General features: G+C 32.5%; 3 protein-coding genes across 5 annotated transcripts in view; 1 reads left to right on the forward strand and 2 right to left on the reverse strand.

The window, feature by feature from the left end:
* The window catches only part of LOC144844452 (carboxypeptidase E-like), a 231,843-nt gene that overhangs the window by 169,000 nt on the left and 46,582 nt on the right, over nucleotides 1-16,261 (forward strand). The window lies entirely within an intron of this gene.
* Nucleotides 1,464-10,425, reverse strand: LOC144845221 (uncharacterized). Its single transcript, XM_078702403.1, has 15 exons — nucleotides 10,368-10,425; nucleotides 9,532-9,612; nucleotides 9,164-9,298; nucleotides 8,726-8,793; nucleotides 8,358-8,450; nucleotides 7,914-8,045; nucleotides 7,368-7,481; nucleotides 6,768-7,022; nucleotides 6,327-6,453; nucleotides 5,769-5,997; nucleotides 5,456-5,651; nucleotides 5,016-5,197; nucleotides 4,548-4,802; nucleotides 4,048-4,211; nucleotides 1,464-3,678 (listed from the first exon to the last, which is right to left on the reverse strand). The coding sequence occupies exons 2-15, from the start codon at nucleotides 9,609-9,611 to the stop codon at nucleotides 2,526-2,528; spliced, it is 3,183 nt and encodes a 1,060-aa protein (XP_078558529.1). The 5' UTR covers nucleotide 9,612; nucleotides 10,368-10,425; the 3' UTR covers nucleotides 1,464-2,525.
* Nucleotides 11,491-14,597, reverse strand: LOC144844933 (multiple epidermal growth factor-like domains protein 10). 3 transcript variants are annotated; one of them, XR_013612483.1, is made up of 7 exons: nucleotides 14,537-14,597; nucleotides 13,916-13,990; nucleotides 12,936-13,067; nucleotides 12,543-12,646; nucleotides 12,247-12,339; nucleotides 11,980-12,056; nucleotides 11,491-11,783 (listed from the first exon to the last, which is right to left on the reverse strand). XR_013612483.1 is itself a non-coding variant. In XM_078702046.1 (5 exons), the coding sequence occupies exons 1-5, from the start codon at nucleotides 13,727-13,729 to the stop codon at nucleotides 11,770-11,772; spliced, it is 558 nt and encodes a 185-aa protein (XP_078558172.1). In that variant the 5' UTR covers nucleotides 13,730-13,744; the 3' UTR covers nucleotides 11,491-11,769. The 3 variants fall into 3 exon arrangements, 1 of the variants encoding a protein (XP_078558172.1); XR_013612482.1 differs by lacking the exons at nucleotides 13,916-13,990; nucleotides 14,537-14,597 and adding an exon at nucleotides 13,515-13,756; XM_078702046.1 differs by lacking the exons at nucleotides 11,980-12,056; nucleotides 13,916-13,990; nucleotides 14,537-14,597 and adding an exon at nucleotides 13,515-13,744.

Here is a 16,261-nt window from a genome sequence, read left to right on the forward strand (position 1 = left end):
AAGGAATGCTAACGAAATTACTAATTATAACAATGCAAATAAAGTTTAAATAATAAAGAATCTGGCAGACTAAACCATGGACCTATAAATTAGATTTATAGGTCCATGACTAAACCATAAATGTTCTCTATGCAGATTTAGTCGTCTACTCACTAAAATATGTAATACAAATACATGCAAGTAATTCTGCCCACCTGTTTAAATCAACAGTTATTCATATTCATCATCAGACTAGAACATATATATTCATGTTATCCTCATCATAATCATCATTGTATTATAATATAGGTCTATGTCCGCAGTAAGATTATGAAAGATGTCATGATACTGATACGATAATTATAACAACTACTGTTAAACCCTGAATATATGATATTTTGTACAATAACAATTAGGTGATCTTTTTATTCTAAATGATCACCTAATAAGCATCAAAGAATCGCATATTATTTTCTACAAAAGTAGTTTCATTAAATTAAAAACGTTCGTGTCCTGCTATTGAAAAATTTTTCTGCCCATGTTACGCAGGTCTTTGATGATATCATGTCACAGGTCATGAGTTTATTGTACATAGGTGGCAGCATTCATATATTAAGGATTTAACAGTAGTTATAATTATTGTATCAGTATCATGACATCTTCCATCCAGCTCCAGATCATCATGATCTTGGTTCACCACTTTGGTTTGTCCACGATAGCTGGTTTCTATTTCTTTGTTATGTACTCTTGAACTCTTGAACGGTAGCTGATTCTGTATTGTTTGTTTGTTTTAATTGTAGTGTTGATGCCATTTTGTGGATCTTGTTCGTTTCTGACTATATGGTTAGTATATAGTATATTAGTTAGTATGGTAAGTTGCTTGAATCTTTCGTCGTCCAAACATCAATTCAGAGCGGATAAAGGCATTCCTGCTTCAATAGGCTCATCACATCAACTTCATATGCTTTTTCCAGTGCTTCCCTTCGCAATGCCAACGAACCTCTATGATTTGCCATTACATTGAGGGTATCTTGGGCTACTTGTGGCGTGCTTGAAGTTGTATGAATTTGCAAATAAATTGAATTCATTAGAGTCATAATGTTTAGCATTGTCATTAATGAATTTGTTAGGTGATTTGTTTACAATCAAAAATGTGTTTATTCATATCTGCCAAATCTATAAATTATTAATCCTCGGGGATTCATAACGTTTACGCGATCCTCTAAACGGTAGTTATGTAATTTATTTACATAATCTATATAATATTATATTCTGTTTTGCTGTTAACCTACCAGCAGTCTTTACGAATGTGCGTATTCAGCTGAAAAACAATGCAAAATGAATACCCCGGATTCAGAAACAAATGCTCAATGAAGAAATAAGTCCCTCAACATTGGTCATATGATGTAATAGTTTATAATAATTATCTACTTGTGCCGTTAAGAAGTAAGGACGAATATCGTAACATTAACATTGTTTCTTTTATTGTATTATTAACTCAAGCAATTCAAATTACAGAAAAAAAAGGATATATATTGAAAATTGCAAAAATAATTATAATGGCGTAATGGCGTTAAACGTTATTTTCAATTTCGTCATTCTCATTAAAGAATAATCTTTATCGCAAATGTATACCCATTTAATGTTATAATGCCTAATATTAGAGGAAAACAGTACACTGTTCTATTTACTTAATACAGAATTTGTATTTGCCGTACAAACCCTGTAAATTACGTATTTTACCGTAATACTGTACGTATTTAACTACTATGAAAGCTACATAAAAAGGTCAAATTGATTTAAAATATATAATTAAAATAAAATGATATAGTTTTTTATATTTTATAATTTACCATCTACTTTACAAATAAATAACCAGCAATAACAAGCAAAATGACAAGCCTAGTAAAAAGCAAATAATATAAGCAACGTAATCAAATAATAATCATCATAATAAAATTCGAACAGCAGTGGGTCATCGCCACTAACAACCTGGTAAGAAACTGAATATACAATACAACATATACAATAAACAATTCATGTACACATTTCCTCTTACAACATTGATAGAGAATTATATTTAAATTTACTAGATAAAGTAAAGAGGCATCTGTTAGTACTTTATAATACAATTAATTAAATCGTCCTAATACTAAATAGAAACAACTCAAATATTGTATAGAATGTTGAATATTACATTAACTGTTTCTTTTTCTTTCTTTTTTTGTCGAACCAATTTCTACTTGCCTTTATCCCTGTTTTCATTGCATTCCAAGAACAATTTAAAGTGTATTTTTAAATGTTGAAGTTTATAATTACTTTATTGATTATATGCCGATTTGTTTTCATCAATATAATCATAATATTATAGACTCTTCATTTCCAGCTTGTTGATTTGGTAACCAGTACGTATCATCTTGACTAATGACATCTTGAAGTTATAGTTTGGTAGGTGTCATCTTCAACTACGTTTACCTGACTGAAGTTTAGGTGATTGTACTCGTTTGAATTTGTCCTTTTTAGTTGACGCGAGAGTTTGATCATAATCAACGCATGTGCGTTTCCTGTTCAGCAGGTACGTTCACCTCCGCATTTGGGCAACTGTAGTAATTGGAATCGTCCTTTTCAGGTGACTGGACAGTTTGGTAGGTATCATCATTGACTCCTGCGTGTTGTGTATCTTGTTCAGCAGGCGGGGTTACCTCTACGTTCAGGCGACTGTAGTCATTGGTATCGTCCTTTGCAGGTGACCGGACACTCTGGTTGGCATCATCGTCAACTCTTGCGCGTCGTGTGTTTTGTTCAGCAGGTGGGGTTACCTCTAAGTTTAGGCAACGGTAATTAGAATTGTCATTTTTAGGTAAGGCTAAAGCCTGGTAGGTATCATCATCAACTCCTTCAGCAGGCCCGTCTGACTCCAAGTTTAGGCAACTGTAGTCATTGGAATTATGCTTTTCGAGTGAGGATAAAGCCTGGTAGGTATCGTCATTAACGTCTGGGCGTCTGTCTTGTTTAGGCTCGTCCACCTCTAGGTTTAGGCACCTGTAGTCATTGAAATTGTGCTTTTCGAGTGAGGATAAAGCCTGGTAGGTATTATCATCAACTCTTTCAGCAGGCCCGTCTGACTCTAAGTTTAGACAACTGTAGTCATTGGATTTGCCCTCATCAGTTGACGCGAGAGTTGTGTAGGTATCATCGTCACCTCCTGCGCTAGTGTCTTGTTCAGTAGGTGCGTCCAACTCCAAGTATAGGTTGCTGTCATCGTCGGAATTATCCTTTTCAGATGTGGCAACCGTAAGGTAGGTATCATCAACTCTTACACGTCTGACTGGAGCTATTTCAGAATTATTCTCTTCTTCTAAATCTATGTAACTTCCATCATCTAAATCATCTGCAAAAGTATTGAAGCCTTGGTTAACCTCACCAGCGCGATCTGAAGTCACTAACTCCTGGTAACTTTCTTCTTGACTTACGCAGTTAACTTTTTGAACAACAGTATTATTTGGAAACGACGATTCTGGTGACTGGTATGTATTATCAAGATTCATGTTATCTACATACATGTTTCGGTTATTTTGTTTTGAATTTCTAACTACGGTCTTTTTTAATCCCCGATGCTTCTTTTTTTGACAATAGAACACGACGAGAAGACATGCCGCCATAATAAATATAAGCAATCCAACACCAGCATAGACCACACTACAAAACAAAAGTAATATAAAGTATATATAAATATCATTAAAATGTAGTGTTATGTACCGTATCCTGAAGTTTTACAGGGGTCAAGCTTAAAGTTTTTTTGACTTATTTGACCTCCTTTCACACTTCTCTGTTTAGCAAGTACAAGCAAGTATCTATATTTACAATTAATTTGAATACCACATTTATTATTTCTTTGATACATGCTTACTAAATTTGTACTATTTGTATTTGAAGCGTGACAAATTAAATAAAAGAAAGAAAAGAAATGTTGGTGATAACGCTATACATTACACAACTATTACTCTAATCGTGTACTGTAGATTACTATATCGATAAAGTTATTGAAAACCTCCTCTAAAAACTTACTGATTATAACTTGATGATGATGATGACGATTTCTCATTAGTTACATCAATATGAACCAATGCAAAATCCATCTTCGTGTTTCCAATGACATCCGTGACTTGAACCCAAATTTGATATGTCCCCGAGTCCTCTTCATCTTTAAAGTAAATATTGACTGTTTCTTCCTTAAATGCAACAAAATACAAACTTTATTTCAAATAACAATCATAATTAATTCATTTATGTATTAAGAAATGTGTTTTCTCATGAAAAATGGTTAGTTACATGAACACCATGACGACATTATAAGAAAAGAAAACATGGAACATTTATTTTAAACTCTGAAGAAACTGGCAGAAAAACAAAGATTCCGATAGATGCAAATGTTTGCTAAATACCATGAACTATTTACAATTAATGCAGGAATGTAAACTAATCGCCAGACCTGAAAAATGACTATACGGACAGGACACAAGAAGAAGAAGAATACAGAAAGAACAAATACAAGTGACATAACTTACATGATTTTTTAAAACTGTCCAATCTGGTTTCACAGACTCGAATGTTTCTCCTTCAATGCTATTCTTTAATAATCCAAATTCAAACTTTATAATTCCATTTGCATTACCAATGGCCGATAAAGGGCGTCCTGCTGGATGTGCCTCTGAATCGTAAGCTTCCTGGAATGTGACGTCATCATCCGATATAATTGCCAGTAAAAGATTTTGGTCCACGTGTAGTTGATTTATGAAGTGACCATTCCATGATAACGTTACCTATCACACATGTAACCATTTTATTATTATAAAAAAAAATTCTAATTTTATTTTTTAACCATAAAATTGTGCTATCAATATCATGTCTGTTATTATTTAGAATTCATTATTAGTATTATTTTTATTTATGTTATTTTTTAAAAGAGCATTAATTAACTGTATAATATCAATATTTATATTAAGGTAATAAATAAAATAAACGTGATGACATACATTTTCATATGCATTTACGGACACGTCTGAGTTATTGTTGAATCTCTTGCCACCAATTGTTAAATATATAGGTTTATCTTCCACGGTAGTGATTTCACTTTGGTTGTCATAAATAATACATCGTCGTGCATTGCGAACGTTTCCCGCAACATCATTGACAGTTAGTATGACACAGTAAACACCTTTAGCAAAATATAAAAAACAACATTTTTGCTTTGAACAATGATATTAAAGAAATTAATGTCTATGGACACACGGAGGAAAATTGTGTATGCACACGATACCTAGTTTCAGGATTATGACATTTTCTACTCATTTTCTAAACCTGAAATACGAAAAAATTATTTGTTAACCCACCCTATAATTTGCGAGTTTCTGGCTGTTGTATGAGTATCGAAAAAAAAAAACACAATGAGAAATGAAAAGAATAAAGGACTCACCAGGCGACGGAAGTGGTTTAAACGTTACTTGGTATTTATCACCACTTTGGCTATACTTTAAAGGACCAAATTCATTATCTGGAATTAACATATCATTTCTGGCTGCCATTTTATAAATGCGACAGTTGTAAGACGGCCGTGGCCTTAACCCTGAAATAAAGTCAACCCATGACGTCCAACGAATATCAACCTCATTCTAGAAGGAATCATATCATTACCGTGTATATTATAATTTGTCAACATAATTGATATATATGTGCGGTCAACTTTAGAATACATTGTTTCCATTTATATAATAATAAATGGTTCTTACTAATCTCGTATAAGGCTCGCCGACATCTAATGCATTCCCAACGCATGGCACAACTCCTTGTACAGAACAATGTGTCGGCGGTTCAGTATCAATTTTTACATTCACATACATAGTTATACTTTGTCCTTGATAATATTCCCGGTCGGTTGTTTCATTCCCAGAAATTGAAAAGTCATAGTTTTTCCGTTCAATATATCCACCATTGGTTGCATTTGCTGAGAAGAACAAACTGAAATCCGCAGATATATTACTATCACTATTATACGTTTTAGGACAAGTTTTTTTTTTAAGTTTACAATTTGCGATTGCTCAAATTTTGGAAGGATAAAATGCTACTAAAGTCGTTGCATATTTTTGCTGCATAATAATTCAAAATGTGTATATTTCTACGTTATTATTCGCCTAGCAGACCATCCTAACTTTGCTTTAAGTCATTGATTTTGCTAAGTAAATTTGTTAAAATAACGTATTTCACTTAAGCCCTTTCAAGTATCTTGACATGAACAGGAGGATTGATGATGTCTTAATTCTAAGTTCTAATAAGTAATTGATACCAACCTGTCATCGTGTTGAAGTTGTTCACTTAAACGTGCAAACTCTTCACATGAGTGTAACCCCTGCTTTGGATTGTTAGGACCAATGTCAAATCCACAATTCAGATATCCAGTTTCAATAATACTTTTCCCTAAAAAAAACCAAAAATATTTAAACTGTTTACCAAACCAACGGTAAGTTTATTCTTGATGAGATGACTTGAAATCTCCTATCAGATGGTGGAGTTTAACTGTTTAAATCATTTTTTGTATAGATATTTGTATGTTTAAACACTTTAAGATATGTATTTTAATCATCTTTTTAAGTTAAAACTCTAATAGAAAATATGTATCAACATTAACCATTATAATCACCCAAAACACATAACGATATACTTGTGTTACACGACAAAAGTGCGTGAAGATACCTTACACATACAAAACAAACCACAATTACAACGCTTACCTCTGATGTGTTCCCAATAACAATAAGATGATGAAATACCAACTCTGTAATCGTTGATATAATATGGAAATGGATATTTATCCGACGAGGGACCAGGAAAGCTCGTTTGCCAATTGATAGACAATGCATTACCGTCAACTGATGAATAGCTGTATGTAGGTGGCGCAACTGAATACACGCAAGGTATGTCAATGGAAGATATTCCATTAAGTTGTAGAGATATTGAACAACTTATATCTTTTGGTGGCACAGTCACTGTAATAAACGACAGTATGTCAATATCGTTTAAAGGTTAACATGACGATTAAAGTGTTTGCAGTACATCATGTGTTTAAAAAAAAAGTATAAAGTCGAGCCTCTCTCGACGTTTCGGTTGCTATGCTAAAAACATATGTTTTCAAAACAATTATTAACAATAATATTTTGCTAAATAAGCGAACATTAACAATGTCATTATCATAATTATAGATACTAAATATTGTCAACTATAACGCTCTGACATTATCAATTGATCTCAGCAACCACAGCAAAATATTACTAACTTTACATTCTTTTTTCCTAAACTTATCGAATTTTAAAAATACAAATAGCATAACTCACTATTCATGCAATTATCACCGTCATCAAACTCGATGTCACATGAACATATATCTGATGTGAGTCCACAAGTACCCGGATAACATGACCTGCTATTGCTTCTCCATGAACATATTTCTGAAAGCATAGACCATATAGTATAGATAGTGCATATCTGGAAATTCAGTTACTAGCTAAAATTATTTGTATTTTATTAAATGAATGGGGAGATGAAAATAGAATCACACCGTGAAGTGAAGTGAATTTATTCTTATACGATTACTGCATAAATTAACAATATCACCACGGTTGTTATACTTACAAGAAAGGAAGTAACGTAATATTGTATTAGGCCTATATATAATAAATGTTCAATTTACGACTTGTGTAATCTATTTGATTCTCACGTAGACGTAACGCAAGGACGTAAGTAATTCGGCCAATAACGACGCAATGGCTCATCCGAACTATCGCGTCAACAAATTCGTATTTTTGTGATGCTTTTTTTTTTAAACAAATCGATGCGCTTTCATATTAGAATATTCCAGCAATAGTATTTTCAGAACTTACTAATGCATTCCCCTTTAATCAGTTGATAAGCTTTGATTTCCATATTTATGTAATACATACATCTTGTGCAGAATGAATCTAAGTGTGTTGAACAATCTACAATTTGGCAATTATCAATATCTGTTGTACAATCTGGAAATTAAGTATTATAATAATAGAAGTATTTTAATTCATGGCTTAATTAAAAAATTATTAATTTCATGCATATTCCATGCAACATTACGTTACATAAAGTTATTACTGTACTATACCTATGTATAATAGGCCTATAAAAAGTACAGGGGTGGTGGTAACATTTACGGTTTCAAAGGGTTATTGTTTTATTTTTAAAGAAAGAAAATGTTTATTCGAATAATATATAGAATAAGTAGGCCTATGTATAAACATTGTATTACGTATACTATTTGAGATAGGCATAGGTATTGAAAAATTGAATATCTTTACTGTATTGACATGTTGGTCCATGGTATCCCTTGTAGCATTCACAGTGATTAGGCTCGTCACATTTTCCGTTGATGCAATCAAACTCACATATTGCTAAAATTATATGAACCTGTTAAATCATCATTGTCATTTTGTTTCATTGTATTTAAATCCATTTTTTTAAAAACCTACACTCACAATTATACTTCTAATCTGGATAGGACTCAAATCAATATTGAATTTTTTAATTCCTGTCTATACCAACGATACTTTTACGGGCAAAAGTTAAACCCATAATTTAATACCGTTTGGTTAATCGTAATTAACGAGGGAAGAATGTATACAAGTTACTATGCTTACTATATTCTTACAATCTCAACAACACTTACGTTCGGTACACTCGTTGCTACCATGAAGTGATGTATACCTATACAAAATGACCGTTCGATATGATGTTCTATATATTTACAAAAAAAAAAAAAACCACTAAACAAACATATTACCATGTAAGTATACATTAATTTGTTATATTGCCTGGCCCGGTCGCAATAGGGTTTAGTAGTAAATCATTTCCAAAGAATCAGAAAATTAAAAGACCTTCATTTACTACGTATGTATAAAGAGTTGCGTTGTTAAATTCTAATAACCTGTGTTTATGAAATCATGTTTGAAGGTCTTTATGGAGACGCGCGTGGCAATCTTTACCATACCCATCAGGAGATATAATTATTGCTCCTAACAATACTTCATCCGGATTGTTGACCATTTTGAGTGTTGTGAAAAATAGCATTTGTTAAACAGTATAATATGCCATTAGAATTACTTACCGGTAACGAGTTGAACTACATCTGTCCCAATCAAAAATACCACACCCGGTGGATGTTGTGTAACTTGAAGAGTATTCTCTTGAACTGATGTACGTTTGTAACGAAGGCCTCACCGGAAAGGTACATACGTTTCTCCTTGTATTTTACATATATATGCAATAAATACAACATTAATGGTACTAAAAGCATTTTTAAGAGAGTCTAAACAATTATATCTAATTACAACGGTAATAAGTTACAATAGGAATTAGTTTACTTAATCCAAAACAACATTTTAATTTTTAATAGACGAAATATTTTAGAAAATTAGTGAAAAATAAGGAAAATAAGGAATAATATTACAGTTTTCAATACATGTAATGACTTACCCGTTTGGATCCAGAGAATGCACATACCTCAATAACAATACACTGACAAAAACTACGCCAAAAAGCTTATGGAGTGTCATTCTGTAAAATATTTAGTTTCGTACACTAATATTATAATATATATATTTCCATTTTAAATCAAATTAAAACAGTTCTTCTAATCTTTTATTAAAACAGCTAGATGAAGCCTTTTACGTTTTCTTTGATCATGGTTTGGTTTTGAAATAGGGGGACCATGGCCTATACATGGAAAATTATAGGTGCCGAACTGAAATTAGTGCCCTATCTTTTGGACTACTGTACAATTAGCAACATTTAGTGTGACCCGGGTCCGCCTATGAGCTCATGGTTTCCTCTTAGGGCGGTTTTGCCGAATTTCTAGTCAATTCTTCTACTACAGTTTTTTAGTTTTATCGTGTAAAAACTATAGAATCATTTCGATTAATCGTTTTCAAGTTTAATGATAGTTTAAACGTTTAATTTCATTTCTATTTTAGGGACCTATTTGTATTATTATATCACATTTACAGTAACAACAAGAGGTTGGAGTTTCCACATCAGTTTAAGCCTTCAGTCCATGGTTTACTCTTATGTAGTTTTGACGAATTTCGAATAAATGACGTAACACAGGTATAAAAATGAATACCTATATACTGTAAGGTAACTAACTGACGAAGAAGAATAAACAGAAGATTCTAGGTCTATAAACAAAAGTTAATAACGTGTAAAATATACGTTCAAGTGAACGCAATGCCAACTAACCACAAAGTATCAACAGATCAAATTAATATACTATTTTCAAATGAAATAATTAATAGAGAACAAAATAAACTTACTTGTTATCAAATTTCAACAACGTACGAGGAAATAAAATGTAAACGATCTGCCGTGGTTGCACAAGCATATTAGTAATACTATAATAACAATTAACACAAACACAGTTTGTTCAGTTTGACAAACGTTTATAAAGAATGTATTGAAAATACAACTCAAAGGCATAAACGATACAAAAGTTGAACAATTGGTTTTTTGTTGTTACAAAATATGACGAATTTCCTGTTATTAGGGTCCTCAGCCTTTTCATAATTTAACATGCGTGGACAGTACATAACAACCATAACACATTAGGCAATCTTAAGGATTCATCATTACTAAAATAGGCAGAGATTGCTGGGGTTGGGGTGGCGCGGTATAAAAAAAAGACAAGAATTGTATTAGGAAGGTTTTAAAATATTGAATCACCTCCGGGAAGGAGTTCTGGGAGGAGTGATGGAGTAACGTAATCATACTGGGAATATTTTAAACTATATTTGAAAACGGCGTCGTAGAAGGGTTGTTGGTTGGGAGTAACTGGATACTTAAACATGTCGGGAATTTGTACGGAGAAGGTTTTATTTTACTGGAGTTGACATAATAATAAGTTTTATATAAATAGTGAATATGTAGCTAGTGACGTAGTCAATATCAACATACAAATCAATATGCTAATGGTCTTATGACACTTTCCTAGTAAAAGAAAAACACAGAAGAAATCGGACTTTGACAAATTTCAAAATGATAATATCAACGAGCGATATGAAACTGAAATACTTTTTAATTATGAATTCGAAATCGGCTGTAAGAGAAGCGAATAAATATCGTGGAAACTCGGGTGACTCCGAAAAAAACATCAATAGAACCACAAAACCTATCAGAAAAACAGAAACATCATTTAGAAATCCAATCGATGGCATTTGAAGAAAAGGTATCGACTACAGAAAGGCAACAAAGATATTGCGTACGCAGGCCTATTATAACTTTCCTATAGGAAGTTATGATGATCTTTTTCTACTATAATACGTACGTATACACTATCAGATAAGTGTAGGCCTACTGTAAGGCACTAAAATAAAGAAAAAGACACAAGACGTTTCTTTGTGACAAATTACAGTACAAACTGCTATGTTTTAAACAACAAAATAGTAATTAATAACATTGTTCCAAGTTTATTGTAAAAAAAAGGTTATTGAATGAAGTACATGAGCACAATAAGCAGAACTTAATCATTTTAAGTATACAGTGAAACGAGCATAGTAATAAACAGCCGACTTGTTGTCATTAAAACGTAATAAATACATACATAATACTCCTATAAAATTAGTAAGGCATATTCACAATTTTGTTATAGTTTGATTACAACAAAACAAACTGAATTCATTTAAGCAATTCGGCAGTGTTGATATTTGTCGGTGCTCTTGTTCATGGTTCTCTTCCTATAAAATATAAAAAAAAAATGTATTCAGTCTGCTAAATAATGTCATTATAATGTGCTCTCTATATCTGTTTATTTGTTTTGTAATGTAGAGATGTTATTTCTGAAATAAAGTTAATCATTCAATTAATTAATATAAACGATCAAATTATGTTAAAATGTTAATTCACACATGCCCTGTGAATTCAATAGAATACCTTTTTAAATAGAGATACTGTACAGCAATGGGAATCGGACATTTTGTTCGGGTTTCTTCAATCAGTTTCAATAATAGCTTATAAAAAATGAAATGTTGTCATGCAATCAATTTAGTACGGCATTAAAAATGTTTTATATTTTATGTAGAAGTACTGTAGTTGTATTTAGTGAATTATAATTTATATATCGTATATAAGTCATTGGATATGCAGGTTGGAAGGGTTATTCTCTCTAAATAAAGTTGACATTTAAAAATATATATTTACGTTGTCCACACAATGGGCCTTGGTATCCCGGTGAACAGACACACTCGTTGGGACCTGTACAGCGTCCATGTATGCACTGTGGCTTACAGATTGCTGCAACAGATACAAAATACTATATAAATAACTTATTAGAAAGTACATTGAAAAACTATAATCGTTTTACAAAACAATTATAACTTATACGCTTTCACATCCCCAGTATTCGTTTTTTGTTTGACATTGTTCTTTTTATAAATTGACTATTATGGCCCTAATGGCCGTCCATAATGATAATAGGTTTGAACCCTATAACTTACGCTTGTTACAATCGGTACTACCAGGATGTGATGAATACCCATCACAGCATTGGTATGAAGCGCTGTAGACTGTTCTATACTGAGTTACCGTGCGGTATGCTTGACTGAAAATAAAAATTAAAAATGTAATGGTTTTAAGGTTTGCATTGCCAATATGTAAGCCTATTAATTTCATCACACCACAAATTATCAGATTTCTATACATTGGTGTGATTTTTAGGCCTAATGAGTGACCACATTTCTCTACCGTCTACACCAGGAGTACTAAATAGGCTAATACACTTGATTTCTGTTCCTGTATCAAAGAAACATACTGTACGTTCTTAACGATTATGCAATGGTAATATGGAAAATTGAAATATGTCATGTAATGTTCAGTACGATACTTCTTACCGGTAACGTGTTACTTTGCATCGGCTCCAATTCATAATACCACAGCCAGTGTATGTCGAGTAACTTGAAATGTATGACTGTGCGCCGCTGTACGTTTGAGTTCCAGCTACTGTAACACGGCATACGTTCATCCTTATATTTACGCCAAAAAAAAAATCAATGTACGTTGATTCAGTGTAGGGCCATATTTGGAATGTAAACACAATCGAAAGAAATATATAATTAGAGTTAGAATAACAGCATTGTTTTCAGTGGAGTAGAGTATCCAAAGTTCAATCACTGTACAGGTACATACAACTTTAGGCCTTGCATTCCTCTCCACACTCAACTTCACAATCCTGGATCCGCAATGGGCAATTTCTTTTGTTTATATTTAAATACTTTTGTTACAAAGGAAAGGGAATTCAAACAGGTGACAAATCTAATTAGTTAAAATACTCCATTTAGAGTTGAGAAATTATTTACACTAGATAAGGCGTTGACAACATGAGGATTTTTTAAAGCAATAAGTACGGTATTTATAAAACGGTTTATAGACCAGTCAACACTAGGCCTATAAAACTTTATAATTTGTATTACAATCTCATAGTTTCTTTCTTTCTAATTTGGAAATCGAAGTTTGCTAGTGTGGCTATCTGCATAGATGTTTTCAGAAGTATGTCGACTAGTTTACAACAAGCAGACGTTTGAAAATCTTTCGTAACCAACTCAGAGAGTTTGCTGCAAACCAAGGTTTGGTAGTGTAAACGGTATGTGACACAGAAACGGCCGCCGACTGGAAAGGCTGCCAACATTTTCTATGGGACGCCAATACCACCGCAGCGCAGCTACAAGCCAATATAGTACCGTTGCATCTAAACAATGTCTTTCTGAATAATGAGTATTATGAACGTAGAGTATTTCCAGACTTGGCCGGGTAAAGACAAACATTGAGTTCTTTTATTATAATATAGGCATCATACACTTAAATAGCTACTAACCCATTCGGATCCAAAGCTCCATCAACATACAGTACACTGATAATTACTACACAAACCAGGTAATATAATCCCATTCTGTAAAATAATGTTTAGATCGCATAACAACAAGTATTAAAAGAGAAATAAAATTAAGTTTAAAGGACATTGAAAAGCAATAATTGAAAATGTTTTCCAAGACTCAAACGTTTTAGAATGTTTCTATATTAGAGAATTCTAACAAATTACAACTAAGATAAGTTTATGATTTCTAAATAGAGAAAATGAAAAGAGAAGATAGACAAAAATAATTTAAAGGAATTTGTAATGCAAATACAATTGAAAACAACTTCACATTATCTACGTTCTATATTACAAATAACTTAGACAGATATTTAAAAACGTTTTTCTCCTAATTATTTCTAAAAAATTAATGCATTCCAAATAACTTTTGGTAATTTCAGTTAACTCTATTTTTTAAAATTATTTTGCTGCTACATTAAGATAATGATTGAATAGGATTACTTCTAACTACTTTTAATTTACTTTTATTCTGTAGTTGGGCCAACATGGCCCACGTAATAAAAAACAAAACGAAAAAAAAGAAATGGTTGTGCAAAATACTTATACAAAAAAAAGACTTACTTTTAGCTTAGTAGGCAGGCTAGTAAACGTCATGGATTTCTTGTGTAAAGTGAAGTAAAACTATCGTAGTTTTATATTATTATAGTGGAATTGGAGCCAGCTCGCTCATAACAAAGCAAGACAATAATCTGTTGACAATACTACTAAAATTAAACAACAGATAGTGTCTTGCATCATTGACTGCTTTATATTTGTATGGCCAATCCCAAAACCTAGCTTAGTTAGATCCGGATTCTTTTCGGGATCGAAATGTTGTTGTTGTTAAAGGTTACAGCACTAGGGTTAATTGCGTTTATCATGATAAACCTAGCATCTCTTGTAATATTATCAGAAATAGATTCACCTACTGGCTTTTTAACCATGAGAATGCATGCTGATTCACATTCAATTCTCACGCAGAATCATAGATCATAAAAGCAAGAGCTCCGATGCCATACATTTTAAAAACCAATACAATTTTTCCTCTCCATTCACATTCAACGGAAAGTGCTAGACTTGGAAGTAGTATGTTCATGTTATTATTTATTTTCTTGCTTATTGTATATAAGTACTACAAAGTAGTAATACTGCGAAGTAGCTTTGCGTCATGGATTTAGTTTGTTCATAGAGAAATAAGTTTTGTCAGATGTTTTGTCCTACTCTGACGTAAATTGCACTCTTCTAGGGCTCGGAACTATAAACCATCGCAACAATATGAAAGCCATTCTCGTGACCTAGAAGTACAATAGACGTCACATCTGACCAATTTCTTATAAATCCATCCATGCTGACGTAACCAACACTCCCACACAATATAGTTGAATGATGAGGGTGTATACTGTACTCAAAGTCCGAGACAAAAAGAAATTGCATATGCAGGCCTATCATAATTGTAATTATCTTTTTCTACAAATACGTACGTATAAACACTATACTGTACATCATCAAATGGTATTCTGTAACACTAAAATGAAGAAAAAGACAAAACAAAACGTTTCTTTCTGTGAAAAATTTATTTTGTAATCAGTTATACAAACTCAATGTTATTTTAAACTACAGTAGAAGCCCTACTTTGGGAAAACCCTATTAAGTGAACACTTTACAGCGAAACGAAATGCAACATACGTTTTAACACCACGGCCAACCTCTGCTCAGGGGACAACCATTAAGAGGACGCTAAATGGTTGATTCAACCCTATTAAGGGATTTTCATCACAAAAACAACAAAGAAAGACCAAATAATAATTATTCACTTATGTCGCTATTCATACAAAAATGGATATCATAATAATTATGATACTTTCTCTGGCTTGACAGTTTTAATTGGTGAAACGTTGGCTGCTAAATTTTCAATCTCTTGAGTCTAGATCAATTAGTGTTCATTTTGGTGTTAAAGGGGAAAAATGTCGGTTTTTGGTAATTTCCTGAATAGGGTAGCCCTGATTCAGGTGGTGTCCTATTATTATTATTAAGGGACAATGTGTTGGGTCCTAAAGATTTCCCCTTAATAGGGGTTCTACTGTAGTTAACAACTCAATAACATTGTTTTAGAGTTAATGTAAAAAGAGTGAATAAAGTACACGAGCACATTAAGCAGAACTTAGATACACGGTGAAACTTCCATAGTGTCTATGGAAACAATTTGTGCTCTTTGTAAAGTACCACCGTGTCTATTTATTCAGTTTTCGCTCGTTACTTGCGCATGCGTAATTATGCCTTTTGTCCAAATTCGTTCATAAAACACTG

Source organism: Antedon bifida, chromosome 6 (genome assembly GCF_963402885.1).
Source record: "Antedon bifida chromosome 6, ecAntBifi1.1, whole genome shotgun sequence".
Taxonomy (NCBI): domain Eukaryota; kingdom Metazoa; phylum Echinodermata; class Crinoidea; order Comatulida; family Antedonidae; genus Antedon; species Antedon bifida.